At 37.6% G+C, this 16,586-nt stretch overlaps 1 protein-coding gene across 2 annotated transcripts in view; it reads right to left on the bottom strand.

Annotated features, from left to right (window-relative positions):
• Positions 1-16,586, bottom strand: part of ogdhb (oxoglutarate dehydrogenase b) — a 25,349-nt gene extending 8,763 nt beyond the window's left edge. Inside the window, exons 1-8 of one of the 2 annotated variants that reach the window (XM_048181178.1) lie at positions 16,419-16,586; positions 15,100-15,466; positions 12,128-12,316; positions 10,369-10,456; positions 3,512-3,627; positions 3,200-3,354; positions 2,181-2,327; positions 1,987-2,077 (exon numbers count right to left, since the gene is read on the bottom strand). In XM_048181178.1, coding sequence (XP_048037135.1) covers positions 1,987-2,077; positions 2,181-2,327; positions 3,200-3,354; positions 3,512-3,627; positions 10,369-10,456; positions 12,128-12,316; positions 15,100-15,333 — 1,020 coding nt within the window. In that variant the 5' untranslated portion in view covers positions 15,334-15,466; positions 16,419-16,586. Of the gene's footprint in view, positions 1-1,986; positions 2,078-2,180; positions 2,328-3,199; positions 3,355-3,511; positions 3,628-10,036; positions 10,140-10,368; positions 10,457-12,127; positions 12,317-15,099; positions 15,467-16,418 lie in introns of both variants that reach the window. The other variant, XM_048181176.1, reaches the window with a different exon arrangement.

Raw genomic sequence — 16,586 nt, 5'->3', positions numbered from 1 at the left:
CCAAGATTCTTTGTTTGAGAGGAACATTACATATATTAATGTTTAAGAGTTTATATTCTTTCATTTTCTCAGAAATATGAGAGAGGATGTTTTCACAGAAAGATTGTGTGCAGAGATAATTATGTAAACTACTATTACGGTAATGAATGTTTAATATATTACAGCTCTGGTTGTTCCAGATTTGAATCATTTGTCAAACATTACCACTTTAAAGTCAAATTCACTCTATTTTCTAAATGCATGTTATTGCGAACAATTCATTTGTGCATGTTAATTGTTTTTTTTTTTTAACTCCCACCTCATAATTCTTAAAGGTTTACTTCACTTCAGAATTAAAATTTTCTGATAATTTACTCACCCCCATGTCATTCAAGATGTTTATGTCTTTCTTTCTCCAGTCAAAAAGAAATCAAGGTTTTTGAGGAATACATTCCATAATTTTTCTCCATATAGTGAACTTCAACAGTTACCAATGGGTTGAAGGTCCAAATTGCTGTTTCACTGCAGCTTCAAAGGATGATCGGTCCAAAAAAAAAAAAAATTAAAAGTACTAATAACTACAAAAGTAACTACAAATGCTCATCTTGCACTAGCTCTGTGATGAGCATTTGGAAAGGTCACACGTGACGTAGGTGGAAGTACCGACCCAGCAGCAGGGTAGGGTAGGGCGAAAAACTCCTTCTCATTTTTTCCTCCAACTTAAAAATCATCCAACAATGTTGTTTTACCTTTTTTTGTAAAGAGTGTTTGACTTAGTCTTTGCACATTCACTTTGTAGACACTGGATCGGTACTTTTGACTACATCACGCTTAACTTTTCCAATGTGATTACATAATGCGTGGAGCACCACAGAGCTAGTGCAACATGAGCATTTGTGGGTTTTTTATTATTATTATTTTTTTTTTAAATGACAGACCCTTTTTCCTCAGCTGGAATCATGTAGAGCCCTTTGAAGCTGCACTGAAAATGCAATTTGGACCGTCGACCCATTGGTAACTGTTGAAGGAGAAAATCCTGAAATGTTTTCCTCAAAAACCTTAATTTCTTTTCGACTGAAGAAAGAAAGACATAAACATCTTGGATGACATGGGGGTGAGTAAATTATCAGAAAATTTTAATTCTGAAGTGAACTAATCCTTTAATCAGAATGTCATAAATTGATCTTTTGACTTCTCTCTGGTGATGCATGTCAAAGTTCTTCAACCGTTTAATCTGCCCAAACCCACTCCTTTCTTAAAATTCACTGTAAGCTCACATTTTGCTGATATGCCTCCATTAACAACCGATGATTCCTCTACATGTTTTTCTTTTTGATAATCTGTTTCACTTGGACGCACGTCACAATAAGGAAGAAAAAAAAATCTGTCGCTACTTCTGTTTTATCACGCCTTTGAAAAAGAAGTGAAACATTTAGGTATAATGTTTCATAGCACAATAATAAATAGAAAGACATCGATTCACCTCAACTGGACTAGACATGGTAAAAAGTAGGAGTGTAACGGTACATGTATTCATACCAAATATATTCAGCTTCGGGTCTTTCAATTTGGTACGCATGTGATGGTTTTTAACCACTGCACATGTGAAACGTCTGTTGCTGATGTCAATATACGTGCTTGATATTGACCTCTTAAAATGAACCTACAAGCATACAGTTTAAAGCCGCTTGCCCTCCTGTCAGATGAGTGTGCAGTTCAATACATTTGAAACCTATTCTCCTTAGCTCATAACTTGCATCTTATGGTTATAACCTTATCTGCAAATGTTGGAAAGTCATGCCAGTATTTTGCACCATGACTTCAAAACCAAGGTAGATAACTGTCTTTTTTTTTTTTGGTAAAATTGCTGAGATGGGGCCTTAGAAAAAAACTAAATCAGTCTTTTTAATTGTGTGCAAACTATGAAATATTTGTTCTGTAATCTATTTAGGAACAGTTGAACTGTGAAAGTGGAACTTCTGCTGAAGGAAATGATGAGTTGCCCACCTCATCCGCAGCTTCCAGCTTTGAATCAAACTGGCAGAAGATCTGCTCCAGCTCCTTACGGATCACATTAGCAAGCACATTCAGACGACCTCTGACGGAGAGCAGACAATTCAGACATGTTTCAATGGCCCTACATTCGTAGCCTGATGTACTTCCCTAATTAAAATATATCATTCAGCATTTTGTTCCTCTACCTGTGTGGCATGCCCATAATAACATTCTCCACTCCATTCTCACTGGATCTGTCAATGATCGTTTTGAGTGCAGGAATGAGAGACTCGCATCCCTCCAGGCCAAAGCGTTTCTCTGATGACCACTTCCTCTGCAGGAACTCCTCAAATCTAAAAACAGCATTACAAAAACATTCACAAAATGTTCACAAACATCCTTTGACATACTGAAAATTATATTGTTGCATTAGATAACACAGTATCAAAGCAAGTGTCATCTGCAAACAAATGATGCAAGAGTTTTCTCAGAATGAATTTCCTTCCCTTTTTTTTTTTTTTTTTTTTTTAAATGACCTTTAACCAACTGGTATCAATTTTAGTGTATGTATGAAGTCAGTTGCCCTTTTGTGAAAGGCTTTGCTTTATCTTAATTGGGTGTTTGGGGTCAATATGACCCCTTTTCAACTTTCAACTATTTTTCAAAAATCAATAAATCCAGCATAAATCTAAACATTTCCACACATAAAAAAGGCCTGGTACTAGAGCACAAATGCAATATGGAACAAACATGATCTCACACACACAAACAACACACACACACACACACACACACACACACACACACACACACTCTTCACTCATGTTCCTATCTGCTTAATGCTGTGCTTTTTGGTTGTGTTATTTACTATTTTTAAATAAATTTCTTATTCTAAAGTTTTTTTTTTTTTTAATACATTTGGATTATTGAAATAAATAATGTGATTACAATCAAGTCTTGTCTTTTAGTGGCAACTCATGTGGCATTATTGCAAATTTATGTGGCATTATTACAAAAACAAGATGCTTCAAAAGACCTCAAACAACAACAAAAAAAATTACATTTTGACAAAAATACTGATTTAATGTATTTTATAATGTTTACATACACACACACACGCACACACACACACACATATACATATATACATATATATGAGGGTTAAAGTAAATTATTTAAATGGCAAACCATTCAGGTTTCCAGAAAGCTATTGCATGGGGCAGACCTGGTTGAGCGGACCATACGGGCTAGTAGAGTCCTCTTCTCTTCCAGAGTAAACTGCAACACACCCGGCTTCTCAAATTTCTCTCTGATCCACTGGCATTGCTCCAGGTCATTGATGAACATGAACTCCACCCCGATGTGTTGACAGTAGGCCATCTGCGCAGTGCAGCGAGAAGTCATGTTTTTGTATATTATACTTTTTATATATAACGTTGAAATAACTTTATGTACTACAATGATACTAATATATCATTCATATTCAAATATCATTGCATTATATCTGTCTCAAACGGGAAAATACTTGGGCAAGCACCTCTAAACGCCGGATGATTTCCCTGAGTGGAAGGGCACTTTCACTGCCCCCAATAAAGGTAGTGGTGGGAAGCCGGAAAACTTTATCCAGATCTGCTTCTTCCAGTCCGTAGAAGCCTGATAGTAGACATGCAAACACATGGATGGGGAAGGGGGAGGAAGGGCAAGCGAAACAGAACACCACAGCGGATCCGACCGACACATGTAGACACAGAAGACAAATGGAACTGCGTTAGAGAAAGCAGGGATGTGGAACAATGTTTATGATTTAAAAGTTCTATTAAAAACGGTAAATAACAGCACATTCATGCACATAGGACACAGAACAAAGGCTAAGCCAACAGTGTTAGAAGAGGGAAAAGGAAAGATGGTGAAAAACAGATCTATTCAAGCCCAGTCCACTAGTGCCAGGGGTAATGCATGCATGAGATGCCACAGATAGCAACATGTTGGTCAAAACGTGCATTTTGACCTACATAGAAATGCTTTTCATTGTAGTTTTACTTCTTTTCTCATTGATTAATAAGCGATGTGAGCGTGTTTTTATCTGCAAACCATGAAGTCTAAAAGGTTGATGAGCTGAAAAGTAATCTAGAGTCATTACAATGAGTCTCGCATAGCAGATTGCTCTGACCTTTGATCTCAAGGTGTGCCAAAGCACTGTTCATTCACAACGTGTACCATGAGCTGTTCCTGTTTATCGCCACAAAATACATAAGGACATGTACCTTGATGCTGCAGGCATGTAAACATGATAACATGTTCTTGCAGCACCAGTAAAACATGATTACTTGTTTTACCTAACGAACAGAGAATTAGTCAAGAATGTATTTTTAGTCAGATCACATTTGAACATTGTTAATTTCTGTAGAACAATCTATGTAGAACTATTTACCTTGGTAATAGTGATGTTTATATTAACACGGGCACCATGAATTACCATTACCAACTGGAATCAACCAAAGATGACTTTGGGAGAGTCTAAAAGCATGCCACAGCCTCAAACTCGAGCACTGAGGCTAAAACTGACATTCCATGAGGATGAGGACATTATGTAAGAAACAGACCCTAGGCAAGGTTAATGAGGGAAATCGCCACATATGCCAGCTGGGGATCTTGCGAGGACTAGAACGGTGCAGTGCCACGTGGAGTTACATAGATGTATTTCTGATAAGAGTTGATGACAGTTTAAAGCTGCATACCGAATAAAGGTAAAAAAAAAATGGAAAGCTGTCCATGGAAACCAAAAAAGTATGCTCAAGTGTTCAGATAGCTTTATTGGACTAGGCCTAAGGACAATGTTCAGATATGCAAAAATCAAGGGCATGGGTTACATTAAATGCTAAAAAAGAAAGCAAGGCTATGCAACTCTAAAAGTATTTAATTACTGTTTTTTTGATCAAGGAACTGGAGGGAGCTTCTAAAAAATGCTATTAACTCAAGTGCACTAGCTAGTCCTCATACCTCCAGCTGTAAGGTGAGACAGACGGGCTTTAAAAACAGCTGCATCTGAGGAGTCAAAAAGCATTACATCAAAAAAAAAAAAAAAAAGAGAGAAAAAAAATTAATGCCCCCAGTGTGGACGTGACCAATGTTACAAAGTGATTTTTTTTTTACTGTTGTACCATGCAATGACCTGAAATGAACTGAACCTGTGAGGTGTTCTGAGGAAAAGCACTTAGCACAGCATTTTCTTTGAATGAAATGCAGAACAATGCAGCGCTGGAAAACTAAGGGCCATGACACTGTCAGAGAGAGAAAACTCACTCACCCCACAAAGTGCAACCCTACCTTCTAGGGATGCACAACATATCGGCCACCATATCGGTATCGGCCGATATATGTTCATTTTTAATGTTAGCGTTATTGGCCCAATAAGAACGTTTGATATATTAAAGCAGATAAATAATGGATTATTTACTTCAGCTGAGACACTTCAGATGTGCACTGTTCGTCATAGCGGTTTTGAATTGCTTGAAATATGATTGGAGTCACTTCAAGAAGGAAACACAGTTAAGTGCAACATGTGCAGCGCAAATCTGTCATATAGGCTACATAAAATTATAATAATGGTGAGACTTTTGTTTCGTAATCAGACTCTCAAAAAATTCGATTTAGGCTTTCAAATATAAAGAATTATCGGTTATCGTGTTGGCCAAAATGTTCATATCCTTGCATCCCTACTACCGTCAATAAAGTACAGACGGACAGCTCACTAATATTAAAGTCCCTGTAAAGTCAATTCTGAGAACTGTTTCTAAGCACGTTATAAATGTTACAAATGTATTGCTGAAACACATTACAAAGACTGTGAATTATGTAGTGCTGAATTGTGAAGTTAGAGCGTTAAACAGTTTCAGCCATGCCCGAAAACCGCCACAGGCCAATCGTGGTTTAGCAACCGTTACTAGGTGCGGGAGGTCTGTCAAGCTTTCGAGCGAGGGAACATGCCGAAGCGTTGTGCCTATGGATTGTGTTAACCTGATACCCGGTATCCTAAAAGTTTGGACGGGGTGGTGGAATTTTTTTCCCTTCCCGAAACCTAAAACCCAAGGGGAGAAATGCCGGTGTTATGACAATTTGTGCTACCCTGTCAGATTTTGCTACCTCCCATTGAAACAGTAGGTAACATTAGCAAAATCTGAAAAATGCTAACGTTACCCATCAGATTGTGCTTCCAGCGTGATATTAACGTGGTCTATGGCTTTATTAACATCTACACCTACCCCAACACTAAACCTACCCTTACAATAATGCATATACCGTAATTTTGTGTTATTTATCATGACAACAATGATGTAATATTGATGTATGCATATGCAGTAAGCCCAGGTAGGACAATCTGACGAGTAGGTTAGCTAGCTAGCTAACTCAGCACATCATTGCTTGGAAATAATGACGGTTCTTTGTTCATAATGCATATATTTGAACGTGAAATAAAATGATTAAAGGCAAGACGGAGTTACATTAGCCTGGCGTGCTTAAAATATAAGCGGGAGAATGTTATCATTGCAAAGTGGTCAGGCTAACGTCTCGTTTATTCCACAAGACTTATGGATAAGCTGTTTGATTTATAATTATTAGGTTATTTTCACAAATTTCACTTAACCTGCTGTGGATGAACAAAGCTTTTCCTCAATAAATTGTGTGTTTCCCATTTGAATGGTCAGCCTATGAGGCTGCTATTATGTCGCATATTATGTCGTGGATATATCCCTCGAATGCATACTGCAGTCCCTTTTGTCTTGCTCTCTCAGATATTTCACCTGTTCGCCAAAAATGACTAATTATCTCCTTGAAAACGTCCGACACCGGTGCTTACATACTGTAAATGACTTGCCAGACGTGAAAGCTTGACAGTAACTAAGGAGGGCGGGGCTTAGCGAAGGGTCCATTCTCTGTTCATGATTTTTTGGGCGGAGCTAAAACGGGGGTCCAATGACGCACTGGAGCCCCCTAGCATGGCTCCGCCCCTAACACTATATAACTGTCAATGACGCACCGAGCGTGGCGCCACTCCTAACGCTACAGCGGTTCACTCGCTCAATCTCGAGTGTCATTACAGTTATACAGCCCTTTGCACATTTAGCTAGTAATGCCTTCGTCACAAATGCACATTACATGGTTGTTATAATATACAATACAGCTCGGTCTCCTTATTTAAATTTCCTAAAACGATGATATGAAGAAGGGGTGGATTAATTTAGTCTCTAAAGTGATCATTCTACACCGGATAGTTTTACAAACTTTCATCAGACAGCTGGAATTCACTGATAATCCGCTGTTTTTGGTGAATGGGGCTGAACAGACTCTCTCGCCCCGGCCTTCATCTTCCTGTCTGTCGACTCGACAACAGTCGGCAGTACGTGCCCAACAATGAGTGTAAGTTGCCGTGTGTGCTTATGTTATAATTAGTAGGTAGTCCACAGTAACTCTACTAAAATTTGCAACCCTCTAACGTGATTCTTTTGTTTATATGCATCAGTGTGTTTGACTCATTAGACAAGTCAGTTGAGACGGCAGCTCTCGCGAGTGGGTGTGGTTTCAGCGCCAACAGCGGACACGCCCCTTGCGTTTGAGAGCAGAGAATACTGCTCATTTTTTCGAGATTTTGATAACTTATTTCATTTACTTGGCGGTTTTTAATCATTCAATTTTGGCTGGGTGGTTAATAATATTTTTCTGCACTGTGACAAACTCAGAACACATACTTTAAAATGACTTTACAGGGACTTTAAATGCTTATTGATAATCAGCCTGCCATTGATAAAAAAATGCTCTAAAATATCATGCTTTACCATTGATACAGATTGGACATGGCAAAGCTGTTTGGGATGGTAAAAATTGGAATCTGAATGATTCTCTAACTGATTCTTATTCAAAGTTTGCTGAAGCAGAACACTGCACTGCCAAAACACATTTTTCATTACACATCAGTGTTTTTGTCGTTGTTTTGAAGTAAAACTAAGTTGATTTTTCTCACCTCACTGGCAGAGTGATTTTTCTTGTAAGCATAAAATGCAATTTACTGAGGCTAATGCTTACCACAAGAACATTTTCAAGTAAGGTAAGAAAAATCTATTTAGTTCAAGATTTCATTTTCTGAAAACAAATCCTCATACACCTTCTATGTAATATTTCTTCTCAAATAAATGCTTCTCATAAAATAAGGCTGTTAAGATAGTATACTATGAAAACAATACTGATTAAAAGTGTTTATTTGCAGGCTGTGTAATGGATAGTAATGAGATGCACACCATGTCTTTTTACAAATTTTCATGACTCAAGGAATCTGAAGATCAGGAATCATGACATAATGAGCTTGTGTGGGGCATTCCGATGGTTCACATTTCTCAAATTGTTGCGAGTCTTGCTTAGCATGCTAACTGTGTGCGTGTTGCTTATCTCTTGCTATAAGTTTCCAATCATCCCTGTTGAATGCGTGTGGGCAAATAAACCTCTATGAAAAGAATGTGTACAATACAATGCGAAATAAAGCAACTGCTATTCACAGCATCCAGAGAAGCAATCAACAGCCTAGACATTACCAGTGCAATAAAAGAGCCACTGTGAGGGGATATGAAAAAGGCAATCTGCAGAGAAAGAAAGAGGAACTACAACATGACACTACATGAGACAAGTGTCACACTGACAAACATACACTTTTGAGGTCAAGAGTGAGACATGAGCAAACAGCATTTACAATGAGCAATGCCAGAGGCCTGGATATGCAGTGATAAGGTAGAAACCGATAGGCTCTGATCCAAAACTTAATTTGGCAGCATTTTTAGTAAGAGGCACACAAGTCTAGTCAAATTCCATCTCTCATCACATATATACACTACCATTCACAAGTTTTAGGTAAGTAAGATTTTTATATACTTATATTCACCAAGGATGCATTAAGCAAAGACTTTTATAAGGTTGCAAAAGATTATATTTCAAATAGAATCTGTGCTTTTAAATTTTCTAATTTTTTATCAACGAATAAAAATAAAAAATAAAAATAAAAATAAAAATCACAAATAATCCATTTTATTTTTCTCAAATTCTGTTTTATTTTACTTTTTCCAAATTCCATTTTTGTCTATTTGTCTATTTTAAATTTTTTTGGATTGCATGATCCCCTGAAGACCTTCGAATTTGTGGGTTTATGGTATGACGATAGTTTTTCTCAAATGAAACTGTAAAATGCTCATGAAGTGATTCTCAAAGCGGCTCTGTAGATGAAGATCATGCATTCATGTCCACATATAGTGAGACGGCAAAGGCCGGAAAAACACCACGAGCGTCACACATGCTCCAGTGTCTGTGTGGTAAATGAAACCACGCATCTGCGCCATTATTCACACAGAACATACAGAACAGTATTCATATTTAAATATGAATCTTTTTGCATTTAATATTCACAGAAACTAGTCTATATCGCAATTTGATTTAGGTGTACTGACCTACTTTTATTTATTCATCAAAAATTTGATAAATTCCATGACATTCCACGTTATACAAGGTAAAAAACGTTTTTGTATTCCGTGATTCCGTTCGCGTTTTTTTGCATTGTGGAAATCATAGAGCCCTTTATTAAGCCGTACAATTAAATTTTTTTCCTGTTAAAAATCTTACCAACACAAAACTTTAGAACAGTAGTGTATATATACATATATAAAGGTCCATTTAATGCATAATTTCACCTAATATATGTGTGTGCAATAGGCATATTTGGACTTATTAGAGTATTGCTCTATTGCAATCAACTGAGCATTAGCAGCTAGGTTTTGGAACAAGGCCATCGTGTCCAATATCACACATTTCCCAGGTAATGTTTATATTATGTTGAACCTGCACACAAACAACACTCACTGCTCAGTGTTTAAATTTTACCCACTGCAAACATTCAAACAGGTCTGGACCACATGCATGCTTCACGGAAGGGTGGAGGATATACACAGAGTGTTGAACAGCACAAAAACAAGCCATGCCACATAAAAAGACTCAATCACTCTCCAACGCCCAATCAAAACCTCACCAAGTTTATCAGAGGATGTTATTATATCTGCAGGGACACACGAATCGAGATCTGCATCCATAATTCCGAGAGGATCCAGCTGTGCAACGTGGTGCCCCCGAATCTGCAGGGAGTTCCAAGAAAAAGACGTACAGATAGAAGAAGAAAAAGGCGAGAAAGAAGGACAGTAACCCAAAGAACAGTATGGACAGTTGAGGAGGTGAGATTAGGACAGAGTGAGTGTGAAAACCACCAGAGACAGAAGAACAGGGACAGAAGGACACAGAGCAATGTTAACAGCACACTGAATGAGTACGCTTGCAATCACACTGAACACCACAAGCAGTTCTCACCAGGTTGATGGAACCCGATAGATACTGCGTCAAAATTTACACAACTGATGCCCAAAGGGTCAAGTTTGGCTATTTGATGGCCTCTGACCTGTGAACAAGGCAACAGCACTTACAAGCTAACAGAAGAGTGAAATCACAGATTAATTTTCCTTATTAAAAGGCATAGCACTTATATATTTATATTAAAAGGGACCCAGCTAAGCCAAGATATTTAATTAAAAAAAATATGTGAGGGGCGGGAATATGTTCAATTCAATTCTGTGGAGCTTTGCGGATAAAGACTGTGTATGAGGATCATATGAGGGCCTCATCTACTTTATCCAGAGTTTTAGACCAGAAATATATGATTGAAACGTGGAAAGTTTGGAAGGAAGGGCATTATATTTAGGCAGTGTTGACTAGGGATGTGCAAGACTAGCCGAACTAGTCGATTAAACGATACTGGTGCTGCTAGTCGACTTGGAAAAGACCAGTCGTTTATGTCGAAATGTCTGATCGGAAGATGAGCAACTTTTCCGTTTGCTTCAATGTTATATCAAACTAGTATGACAATTAAGCTTGCTTGGGCTTGTTATGTTAATACTAACTGTTATGAGGGGCAATAAAGTATGACAATTTTTATTGGATTAAAGGAGAAACATTATGAATGAAACTCACTTGACATTTGAACAGTTGCTATATCAACATCCTAACGAAGTAAATACGGTTAAATAATTAAGTTTTTATGACGATTTTTGCCGCCCGTCATGTGTACAGATAATTTTCATACACGAGAAGCACGTTCAAACTCGGACGGTTGCCGTGGTAAAGAACAACAATACCTTAACGCGCTAACTTTTATTTGAGGAAATCTGTTTATAATAAACTATTAGGTTTAAACTTATTGGTCCTGCGCTTCCTATTGACTAATGTTAGCTAATGTTGTTTAAGTGAATGCTAAAGTTTAATATATGATCATAATGCAAGGCAAGGCATTCGGTATGGGATTTGACTGTTCATAGATTGTGTTCTTGAAAATTGATCGCATATACAGACTTGTCTTCGTGGGGTGAGGTTAGACAAGTAGGTTGCAAAATTTCCATTTAAACGGTTACGAAATTAGTCATTGTGCACATCCCTAGTGTTGACATACACTACCAGCCAAATGGAAACATTGAATTGTTCTTTAACCTTCAAGTCATCAAAACAATGAAATAACACAAATATAGACTATCATTCAAGAGTTTGGGCTTGGTAAGATTTATTTTATACTTTTGAAAGAAGCCTTTTATGCTGCATTTATTCACAAATACAGTAAAAACTGTTATATTGTGAAATATTATTACAATTAATTAATTAATTAATAAAATTTTTTCTATTTTAATACATTTCAAAATATAATTTATTCCTGCGATGGCAAAGACTTCAGTGTCACATGATCCTTCATATATCATCCTAATATTATTAGGATTACCATCATTATTATCAATGTTGAAAACAATTGTGCTGGTTAATATTTTTACGGAAACTGTGAACATTTAAAATAACTTATTTGCCTTTATATGAAATAGAATTATTTTGTTTTATAAAATGTCTTTAATGTCACTTTTGATCAACTGAATGTGTCTTTGCCTAAATTTTTTTATTTCTTTAAGAGGAAAAAAAAGAAAGAAATCATACTGAACCCAAACCTCTGAGCAGTAGTGTAAATACAGAAATTATAAATATGTTGAGGGGAAACATGTAGCAGTTAAAGAGTCCTTTCCTCCAAACCTCATACCTGGTAGGCACGGATTAGGGACTGCACGGCAAGGTGGTCTTCCACCAGTTTTTCCACATTGGGCTGAGCTCCAACCAGCGCCTGGGCCTGAGACAGTCCTGAGAGACTCACCCCCACTGGAGGTGGGCTTTGGTAGGCAGCGCCAGGGGGAGCGCCTGCATTGGCGTTACGGAAGAAGATGTCCCATGACTGTTGAGAAAGGAGCACAGTGTACACAGTAAGACATAAAGTAAGAAACAATAACAATATTTCAAGTGTTGCACAAAAAATAAATATTTGTTTTACCTAAACCTAATCCCGAAATACAGTGATGTCCACCTTAGGAAAATGTACATCTTCTCCCTTTATTCAAATTTTATTACACATTTTTTAAAGATTTTGTAAGCATACATGATAACACAATGAAACATGCCAAATTGTGCCGAGTGTGTCGACGTCATTTTTAGCCAGGCTGTCATACAAAGAAATGCAAACGCATGCAAAACCAAGAGCGAAGCAACGAAATATTAATAACTGATTATGTTGTAGCCAATGTATGCTTTTTTTTGTTTTTCTATGCATTTTTTTTGTGTAGTACAATAAAAACCTTTAACTTTATTTGCCAAATAATTTTTTCAGAACAACACCTTAACCAAGTTTAGTGTTCATTCTTCCCACATATTTAAATATTTTCCTCAGTTTGATGGTTTAATCGAACTTCTAGGGTTAGGCATTTAAGATAAATATCCCGTCAGGACATCACTTACATCACAGTACATCCACTGATGCACATCAGTAATTCTGGTTTGTAAAATAAAATGTTAAACAAGTAAAAGCTGCTGACTAGCAGTATCGGTGTCTTGCATCATCACAAAGGAACTTAATCTGAATCATCAATCTGGTTCCTCCAAAGTCTACAATACAGACGGGAACTGCAGTCACATCTGAGTAAACTGTGGGAAGGGGTCAAATTTCAGTAAACTGCTTTTCCAAGCAGCAAAACGTCACTGGATAAGCTGGATGTTTAATTGCATAACCGAAGAACCGACTTTAGATGCAATCATCTGAAAAGCTTTAGGTTCATGTAGGGACAGAAAAGAAGAGCAGTTTGATACCCTAGACCCTGTCCGACCTGGTTCTGCACATGAGGGCTTACTTACCTACACATCAGGTCATTGTGATTCAATGACATTACAAAGGACCTCATACTGACCTGATAAATGTCTAATAGGCTTTCCTGCTTTGAGGAGCTAAAGAGCTCAGTGTGTTAAATTGAGAGAGCCGGTGGTGTATCGTCTCGCAGCAGGGCACATGAGGGAAGTCTGCACTGTAGTGTAACTCTTCTATGCATTTCCTTCAATGTAAACCCTAGCGCTCAAAATAATAAATTGGTTTGAGTAGGACAAACTTAAATTAAACAAATTAGTTCAGTCAAATTAACTTTTATGAGTATTTATTTAGCACTTTATTTTTCTTTCAAATTCAAAGAACTGATATATTTTAAGTAAACTGAACTGTTTCATTGTTTTGAGTTCTATGAACTTATTCCTTTTAGTTTAGAGGAACTTAAGTTTAACTGAATCTGAGCTGGGATTTCTATTTCCCAGCATGCTTTGCCCATGGCACTCAAAAGGGCAAGTAAATGCTAAAATTAAGTGCCATATAATGTTTTTTGTGCAAGATTAATGTTTTGTTATGCTAATTTATAAGAGTTTCTGTTAACGTGGTTTTTGGAGAGTTACCATCATGGTGACAAGTGGTACATGCGGCTTGGTTTGAGAGCAATGCTAAATGCTTTATAGTGCTGTACTCCTTGAGCAAGTGCTATACCATGCTATTGTTAATATGTTAGCAAATTAGCAAGTTAGCATTTTCTGAATTAGCAAGTTATAGCTAGCCAAGTTTACACTAATGAAAATGTTTATATTGAGGTTAACTAAATGAAAGGGTAACGCAGCAGGTCTGACTACTGATAAATTCATCAAATTCATCACATTTAGTTCCACTTTCAATACATCCGGGAAACCACACAACGGCACGTGACATGGAGAAGAAAAGTCTTACATAATATCCCTGCCAAGCTAAGCTTACTGTCTGAGTGGGGAACCAAAGTCACATTAAGAAACGAGTACGTCCTCAAGCATAACCTTGAAGATCAAAGAAGTTCTTCAGTTTACCTTCAAACTAGAGAAACAAATCAGTCCAATTCATAAATGAATAAATTCTGGCTGAATTGACTAAAGATCTGACTGAAATGTTAACGTTTCATTCACAAATTAAAACACTGTTACATGAACTCTCATGAACCTATCAATGAGAATTTGGCCGGATGTCAAGGTTTTCAGAAAATTAAATGATGCTGTTTGCATGCAGTCCTCAATTTTTGTATGTACACAAAAGAAAGAAATATAAGTTTATATTACAATAACAAGAGAATTGCTCATACACCGAAACAACTACCCATTTCACCTTTAAACGTACTTAAAGAGCAAAAAGGAAAGTCCTTTGAGAGGTGGAGTAAGTTATTAAATCGTGGTGAAAGAGTATACAGTTTTCTGTAGTACAACATGCACTGATTAATCGTTCACAATATAAACATAAATGCGTATTATGAAAGTAAACAGGGTGAATTTTGATTTCACATGGATTTTAAAGTCACCATGAAATCAAAATTGACAATTCTTATTTTTTATAGAATATTGCAGTATTTATTATGAATGATTTATCTGTGCACATCATCATTTTTTTTTAACTACTGTGCCCTCATAATCTTTCATCAGAATAACTACCCCCTCCATCTTGCAGCGACATCTCTTCTCTGATGACATGTTTACTGGTGTGAGGGCAGGACAACCTGTCACTCACATGAGATCGACCAATAGGAAACGACAATGATCTAGTAGCCATTGTGCTTTGATCAATCTACAAATGACTGGACCAAAGCAGCCAGGATTTCTTAACAAAATCCTCTACGCTGAGAGCCGACGTCTTACCTTGTGCACGCTCTTGGGGTTCTCTAGCCACGCGTAGTACATCTCCTCCACATAGTTGGAGCTTGTCCCATTAAGAAAAGGCTCAGCGGCAACAGGGGCCGTGTAGCACCTAAAGGGCTGAAACGTCCTTAGGGCCCCCGGTGCCACTGCTGTCCTCTGCTGTGAGAAACTTTGAGCACTTTGTGAGGCTGTGAGCGGCCGGAGCCGTGCAGCGCAAGTCCTTAAGCGATGCATCGCAGTCTATAAAAAAGCTCCACCGCCTCTCCAAACCAACCTCCCGTAGCACTGAATCCAACAGATCCTGGATGTGATCCTTTAATAAAGGTGCTTGTCCTCCTACTTGTCCACACAAGGTCTGTTCAAAATCCTGCCCATCCCAGGAAGCAGAAGAAAACACCACATGAAGCATGTCAATAAATAAAATGAAGTTTTGGCAACAGTAAATGTTAAGAAATTAACTTTGTGCCCTTTTGCTCAGTAATCATGCAAAGGATTCTTCCCAAGCATGAGACTCTTACATACGTGAGCTGTCCTTTAATTTATGAAAAGACTTATATGCATGCAAAAAAGCATTTTAAAACCCTGAAACACTCTATGTCTAATGACATCCACATCTAAAAACAGCTGGCATTTCTGCAATAAGGAAGTTCAAACCCTGCATAAACAGGACACTTGAACTATGGTTGCATTAGGGAGGCTGTATAAGTGTACAGTAAATCACATAAATATCACCTTAATGGAAATAGAAACGGTCATTTACTAAGAAGTAAATACCGCTTTAAGTTTAAGGTACCAAAACGTTCCTTGTCAAGTAACAGTGCGTCGGAAAACTAGCTTGAGAAGAAATAATTATGTTTCTTATAATAATGAATTGCTGATGTTAACTTTTGATGACTGTGGCATAGGTAAGGGCTCTTCTTACCCTATAAGATGAACAAATAGGGCATGAAATTAGGATACACAGAGCAAAAGAGGCACTATTAAGTTATAAAATAAGAGTTTAATCTCTTGGCAGCAGAGAATGTCTCAGAGTAACGGAGCACACCGGCTAGCTTCAGCTAACTCGAGCTAAAAACAAAACTCTCCATAAAACCTTCAAACGTCCGTTTAAACTGCCCACATATTAGTGGAAGAGAATAAATTAGCACGGTATACAGCTCTAACAACAAATACACCGATAAATGTGTCTCATTAAAGAGTTTTCTCGTCAGTGCCGGTGAGGTTGCTGACTGATGCAGAAGTGACTCGCTAACGCCTCACTGACAGGAACATTAAAACGTGAAAACGCGATGCGAAAATATAATACTTCAAATACTTACTCTCAGAGCAGGAGATTCGTCAAAGTGTAGTTTAATCTCATAAAATGTAAAAAATTAAAGAGAACGAGTGAAATTTCAGGAGCGGGATGCGTCTCGTGGCGGCTCGTATTCAGATAAATGAGTCGCTCGTTTCTAGGCAGCACGAGCAGCAGCTCTGCGTCACGAGCG

Source organism: Megalobrama amblycephala, linkage group LG2 (genome assembly GCF_018812025.1).
Source record: "Megalobrama amblycephala isolate DHTTF-2021 linkage group LG2, ASM1881202v1, whole genome shotgun sequence".
Taxonomy (NCBI): Eukaryota; Metazoa; Chordata; class Actinopteri; order Cypriniformes; family Xenocyprididae; genus Megalobrama; species Megalobrama amblycephala.
Note: the sequence above shows the minus strand (reverse complement) of the source record. Positions and strands in the feature narration are given on the sequence as shown.